Here is a 7,141-nt window from a genome sequence, read left to right on the forward strand (position 1 = left end):
GGCTCAGCATTTCTTCAAAGATTATATAAACACCCACTGCCTTTCAGGACAAAGTTAATTATTTCAGTAAAACCTTGCAAATTACGTTATTCATGATCTCATGCAATAGATCCGTTTGTACTTGATGTACTGAGAATTATTTCAGCTACCACCAAACTTTAGCTCAATATCTGTAACACTGACTGAGTTACAGCCATGATTGTTACCAAGTCCAATTAGCTGTAGCAGCCATCTTGAATTGGATTGCCTCCAAAAGTTGATAAATACATAATTTCTGAAAGTTTCATTAGAATTTGTCCAGTGGTTAATGAGACATTTTGCTAACAGATAACAAAACCTCCAATAGTTACTGCCAAACCTCTTGCACACAGAGTAGCACTGAGTAAGTGTTAGGGATGACCTTCAGATACTACCACACCAAATTTCAGCTTATCTGTAAAATTCTGCTCTATTTTTGTTTCTAAGGTTCCTCAGCTGTGGCAGCTATGATAAATAAGGTTGAGCCCAAACGTTAATTAGTTCTAGATGTACATCGATTATCTTTTAAGAGTTTCATTAAAATCCATCCACTGGTTCCTAAGATTAAAGTTACAAACTAATGAACACATAAAAACTTAAATTCATCCCCCTTTTACTTCCATAAACGAGTGTTGTATATTTATATATTAATGTTTAATTTCCCTCTGGGATCAATAAAGTATTTTTTAATATTCAGTTCATATGACCAGGCTACAAAAATAACACATTTAACAAACTCTTGATTGACATTTTAAAAAGGTCTTTCTCTGACTCCACTTTTAATGATTTGTTTGTGTGTAAATTTACACCAACCTCACTGGTTTTTCATACATTTTGCAGACTCACCTGTTGTAACGAGTTCAATCATTATTTACGTTTCTCATTAAATTTTATGTTTACAGAAAACCTGCACAAACAAAACATCTATTGCAAAAAAAAAAAAAAAAAAATCAATAAGTTGCAATAGCATACTGGACAAATTAAAAGATTTTTTCCACCAGCTCCATAGAGTGCCTCCGATTCTCCCCCAGGCACTTTTTTTTTAACGAATACATACCCCTTTTTTACTTAAAGCAAAAAGTTTTGTTTTCAACTAAGAAGTCTTCAGTAAGCATCTGAAGCATCAAATGGGAGATTTATAGAAAAGCCCAGCAGCACTTCTAGACCCTTTGGCTTCAGATTTTAAAAACTGCATTTAAAACCATTATTACTATTTTCTGCAACTAAATTATCACTAGAACAGATGTAACCTTTAATTGTGCTCAGCAAGTTTTTATTGCAATAATTCAGTACCAGAATGTTCTTAATTATAGTGGGAAGGAGCCATTACCTTATAATAAAAGCCACTTCAGTTTAGGTCCATTTTTCCTCCTCAGATCACTTAATATTCATTTTGGTCTGCAGCTGAGAAACTACCCAGTTTGGCTCCAGATAAGTGGCTTTTTTAACAATTCTGGAGCACAACACTCCCAAGAAACTTGTGATTAAAATGTTTTGCATTTTCTGAAGCATATAGTGAATGTTAGAAGCTACTAAAACATGAGCAACAACATTTATAAATTCTATTCTTTATGTCAGTTTGTGCTTGAAATGGTTTCTTCCCACTTTCCTTTAAAATGCCAAATCATTCTCTCAGCAAATCTTTTTATATTTGATTAATTCAAAATGCCCATTTTCTAATTAATGTCAGTAACTGACATAACTAGTTTTTGTGTGACCCAGTTACTGGTAGTAGACGTTTTAAGTGACAGTTTTGGCACCTGTTTAAACAAAGTACTCAAGAATATGTCAATTTGAAGTGCAGCCCTTTGTATTAAACCAACAAATTAATACAAGGCATTTACAAATACTTAAATAAAAAAAAAAAAAAAAAAAAATTGTTTCTCTCAGTAAACTGGAGCAAATGAATTGGCATTTAACATAACTGATTGTCTTACCTTGATAATTACATAATCACAAAAAAAAAAAATTCCATGACATTCTCTTAACTTTGTCTAGATTTACTGTTTTCTTTCTGAACGTGATCATGTCTGTTCAAAAAGGTTAGTACTCATTACCACTCAGCTTCTCCTACAGCCTTGGAGAAGACGTAGTCCCTGCCGCTGTAACACATCACCCCGTCTTTCAGATGAAACTTCCAGCGATTTTTGCTGCGATGAATCTGCAACAAAAAAAAAAAGGAACATTTAGAAGATTTCCCATTAATGCCAAGTGTTGGATTTCGTTTAAGAGGCAACAGTCCATGAAGAGGCTTGATATTCGTACTTTGTCATACTGACAAACGATGACATTTTCAGTGTCAAAGAGATCCGGGGTGTCCTGCTCAACCACGTCATCGCCAGAGTTTAGAGGGTCCTGGTAAACACAGAACACATCAATGGAAACAAGTCAAAATGTGCCATTTTCTGTCAATGGAAACAAGAAAAACAGCTTAATGTAGATCAGGATCACGCTGACCTCTTCTTGTACATCAGCAAGATCATCCGGTCCCTCGTCGTCGCTGCTGGAGATGCTGATGCCGTCACTGCTTCCATTCTCCTCCTGCAGGGCTTTTATGGCTTCTGCATTGATTAAACCCAGGAAGTCGCTCTCTTCCAGAGGAGCTGCCTCCTCCTCCGGGTCAGAATTGTCTGCAGATCCATCCAGCTGAACGATATTTGACAGTTCGCGATAACCGTAATCCAAGTCCATCTTAGCAAGAAATGAAAGATAAATTTGGGCATGTGAGGATTATGTGCAACAAGTTAAAACACAAGTCCAACTCCGTTCCTCTGGGGCCGATCTCCTGCATGTTTAGATGTGTTCTTGCTTTAAAACACCTGGTTTAAATGAATGACTTATGGACGCGTTTCTGGAGAACGTGATGATTTGGTTTAAATCAGGTGTGTTGGAGCAGAAAAAACCTAAAACTTCCAGGACAAGTGGCCCTTGAGACCTGGAGTTTGACACCCCTGAATTCAGACTAAACACATAAACAGGACTGAAGATTTAGGTTAAGACTTTCAAAAGTCTTTCTTACCATTTTGATTAATGAATCCATTTTTTATTTAACTTACCCCCAGATCAGCTGCAGCCTGATGGTGTGTGTTCCCAGCAGATAAAGTCCTCGCCCTGCCAGCTTTCTCCCTCTCCTCCTCGATCACTTCTTTCAGGATTTCGTCGATGTCTCTGCTCTGTGCCGTCTGAGTCAGAGCCTCCTCTGCGCTGATCTGGAAGTTCAACAACTGAGTGACTGGTGAAGCAGTCGCACCGACGTTCACATGCTCAGGCTGTGGAGGTGGCTCGTCGTCTCCCAGTGGAATCTCAGGCACATAAGGGCGCTGGAAAAAGCCACTTTCTTGACTCTGAGGCAGGCAGGAAGCAGGAAGCGAGGAGGACTCTGATGGAGCTGCTGCAGGTTGAGGGGCAGACACTTCCCTCTGCACAGCAGCTCTCTGGGTGGGATGGGACGCAGGCTGCTGCCCTCCTGGGGCTTGGGTAACCACGACAGGAACGTTGACTTTGTACAGCTGACCTTAGGGAAACAGAAGCGTGGAAGGTTTCTACCTACTAATCAAAGTAAAGCAGAGTTGATATAATTGAAAGATGAATACCTGAAGCTGTTTGAAGAGTGACTCCAGCTGGTATCTGCACAGGATACGTCAACGAAGCAGGGAGGGAAAAAGTAGCCAGACCATCTGCACTGTTCTAAAAATTAATTAGAGGAAGAAAAAAAAAAATACTAATGCATATGGTTTAAAAATCACCTAAAATCTGATACATAGTCAAAGGAACTGAACAGCCTTAAATCCAGTGCAGTATGGACCTTATAAATATACATGTGATGATCTTTTCTTCCACAACTTAAATGTTTAGCATAAATAAGACAAAGCACTACATCCATTTGTAAATCTATGTTTTTGATACTAGGTGTCCTCCAGGTACTTTGGTTTCCTCCCACAGACACAGAAACATGCATGTTAAAAGGTAAATGGTAACTAGGTGAGAGTGAATGGCTGTCTGTGTCGTTTTACATGACCCAGTGACCCGTCCAGAGTGGACCCAGCCTTCCACATCATGACTGCTGCAGGTGAGCTCCTGCAACTCCAGGTTGTAAAGAACACAGATGGTCGAAAACAGTCTTCAAGACGACAGAAATGAAATGCAGTAAGTTTTGACTCTTGCCTTGGATGGTAAGCTGCTGACGTTCTGACGTGCAGGGATCACAATCGAGGCTGAGGGCAGAAAAGCAACCAAAACAGGTGAAACACAAAGAAGGCTTTGGAAAAATTATTTAGATTCACATAAAAGCAGCGATTTGCTGCCATCTTTTCTTTCACTACATGTTTAAATGACAGTTTAATTAAGTTTTTTGTGTTTGTTACCTGCAGCTTCCTGATCCGTTTGTTTGTAGTTGGGAGGAAGCTGGAGCACAAAGTTGGAGGAGTTGGTGTTGTTGTTCCTGAAGTCCTCCATCGCTTTCGACTGCATCAACTTTGACTCCCAAAGCTGAAAAAACAAAAAAGACAGCTTTATCTTTTGTGTGGTGCATATTTTTGTTACATTTTCTGTTGGGAAACTAGATGAACTCTGGCTTTTTGCAGCAGACTCACATGTCTCAGATCGTCCAGGACTTGGTCTTCAAGTCCTTCATCCTGGAAGAGCTCCTTCATGTTCTCAATCACATCATCAATGATTGACAGGTACAGTTTGGCCTGCAGATTGGTTTTGGTTAGCATTAGTATTTTATTTATTTTACCAATTTTATTGTAGAACACTAAATATACACTCCATAACTAAAGAAAACGGCACATAAGAAATTCCTTTACCTGCTTCTTTTTAAATACTATACACTGTTTTTTAAAAATTAACTGTAATAAACCTTTTAAGTCTTACACAGAATTATTAAATTAGTCAATTATTGGCTTAATATTGTAAAATTTATGATAAAATATTTCAGTTCAACATTTAGATAATTCCATGAAACAAAATAGTCTTTAAATGCGTATCTGTTTTAGTGGATATGAGTTTTAAATTTAAAAAAAAAAAATCCTTGTCAAAAGACAATTTTCTTTAAGCTTTAAATCCTGACGCTATTTTTAAACAAATTCAAACATGCATGGCTTCAGTAAAATAAATAAACTGCATTTTCTCTTAAATTCACTTTTTGTAAAATTCCTACAGCTTCTTTTTTCTATAAATGTTTTACACTAATCCATTAGATTTGGAGGATTAAATAAATGCAAGAGAAAAACAAATATTTGGTTTACTCTGAACTGCAATGTGTTCACAATTCTCACTTTCTCAGAGATTTCTTATTATTAATCTGTGTGCTTTTTTCATGTAAGAAATTAAGTTCTTTATATTATTCATCAGATTTAGTAAAAGAACCAGCAAAATCCATTAAGATGAGGGGTGGAAATTAGCACCCGCCACCGGCCAAATGCGGGTAAATATTTGAAGTGGCGGGTGAATTTGATCAACACACACGCCACTGTGGCGGGTTGGCAATTTGAACAGAAAAGGTGTTATTTGTCCTCTTGACATATAGGGGGCAGTAATGAGCTCGAGTTGCTGCTGTTACGAGCCGCGTTCCCCCATCAGATACGGTTCCCCCTGCGTCTCCGTAAATAATGACTTATCTATTAACAGAATTGTTTAGAGGGGCAAATATTTCTCATTAAAAAAAAAAAACAAAAAAAAAACATAATTCTTTTAAAAATAAAATGTGCTAATAATATCGTAATATAGAGGAATAAACACAGGTAAGGAGTTGCTGGTAACTTTTGCAAAAAAAGAACATGTCTCCAAATTCACAGGACTTGTTGTCCATGATGACAACAATTCAACCCGAATGTTATTTAGATAAAAGCGAAATACCACTTCAGGCGGAGAAAACCGCCTGAATAATAAAAATATTACAACAGTTCACTGCAAACCCATATGATGCACTTGATCCACTACACCAGCCACTATGGCTGGTGGACAAAATTTTTAATTTCCACCCCTGATTAAGATACACTTCTTTTTGCAGATTTCCAACAGCTAGGGAACAAAGATTTTAGCCCTCATCCTCATTCATCAGTTCAGATAACAGACGATTTATGTGACTCAATGTTTTGTTCAACTTTAAAATATGAAAACTTCTTTGAGGAGCAAAAACCTCGTCGGTTTTGTTGTTAGGAGCAGAACTCCAAAGTTATCTGATATGTCTGAGTTCTCTAAAACACATTTAGTTCTTTAGGGAATCAGCAAACAATCATTTTGCCATTAGACGGCAGCAGAGCAGCTCTTAAAGTAAGGTGACTCACCACTGGGCCTGTGTTTGCCAACATCCTGCAGATTAAAGTTGGAGGTGACGAGAATGAAATGATAACGACGAGCTGGAAAGTGAAAACTCACAGTGCTCACTTCATACCACTTCATACCACTGTCACCTGTGTTAATCTAACACAGGTGACAGTGATTATTGCTGATTTATACAAGGAGGAGCTGAGGCCACGGGCAGAGGAGGAAAAAACTGGGCCCTGGGCAGAGAAACGTAAAAAGCCCCCTCTCCACCCCAGAAAGAAAATAAAACAACCACAAACAATGCAGCTTATTTTTTGTGGGTGTTTGTGTAATAGAAGTTGCTCTTTAACACAGTTAATATTCAGCCAGAGTGTGAAGTCATTGGATATAAAGCTGTGGTCACGTTTATTTCTTTAAGGATGATTTGTAAATCGATTCAAGCGATTTATATCTCTTTGTGGTCACGTTTCCCCACTTCTGTGTCGTCTTAAATCTTTTGCTGTCACTCTGTTTATTAGTGATCACATTATGTCTCATCTGCATCTCTTTTTTGTTGTTTTTATGTAGTGAGTACATAATTGTGGTCGAAAACTTATATAGACTCTGATACTGGATTGATTGGACAGATCTGGGTGTCCCGACAGAACAATGATCCCAAACACGCGTTAAAACTAGTTTATAAATGAATAAATTAGGCTAATATTAAACGTCTGAATGGCCTTCTGAAAGCCCTTACCTCAACCTTATTGGAAATTTGTGAATTCTGCTTAAAATGAAATGATTTCTCCAATTCTGCCAAGAAAAGTGGTCAAATATTCAACCAGGATTATTTTAGAAGCTTTCCAATGGCTAC

The 7,141-nt window shown here is 37.8% G+C and overlaps 1 protein-coding gene across 1 annotated transcript; it reads right to left on the reverse strand.

Annotated features, from left to right (window-relative positions):
• Nucleotides 1-1,456: 1,456 nt before the first annotated feature.
• On the reverse strand, nt 1,457-6,454 carry gtf2a1l (general transcription factor IIA, 1-like). Its single transcript, XM_025005220.2, has 9 exons — nt 6,309-6,454; nt 4,611-4,712; nt 4,383-4,506; nt 4,183-4,232; nt 3,612-3,705; nt 3,075-3,532; nt 2,476-2,709; nt 2,284-2,373; nt 1,457-2,179 (listed from the first exon to the last, which is right to left on the reverse strand). The coding sequence occupies exons 1-9, from the start codon at nt 6,330-6,332 to the stop codon at nt 2,072-2,074; spliced, it is 1,284 nt and encodes a 427-aa protein (XP_024860988.1). The 5' UTR covers nt 6,333-6,454; the 3' UTR covers nt 1,457-2,071.
• Between the last annotated feature and the right edge of the window lie 687 nt (nt 6,455-7,141).

The sequence above is a fragment of the Kryptolebias marmoratus genome, linkage group LG22 (genome assembly GCF_001649575.2).
Source record: "Kryptolebias marmoratus isolate JLee-2015 linkage group LG22, ASM164957v2, whole genome shotgun sequence".
NCBI lineage: Eukaryota > Metazoa > Chordata > Actinopteri > Cyprinodontiformes > Rivulidae > Kryptolebias > Kryptolebias marmoratus.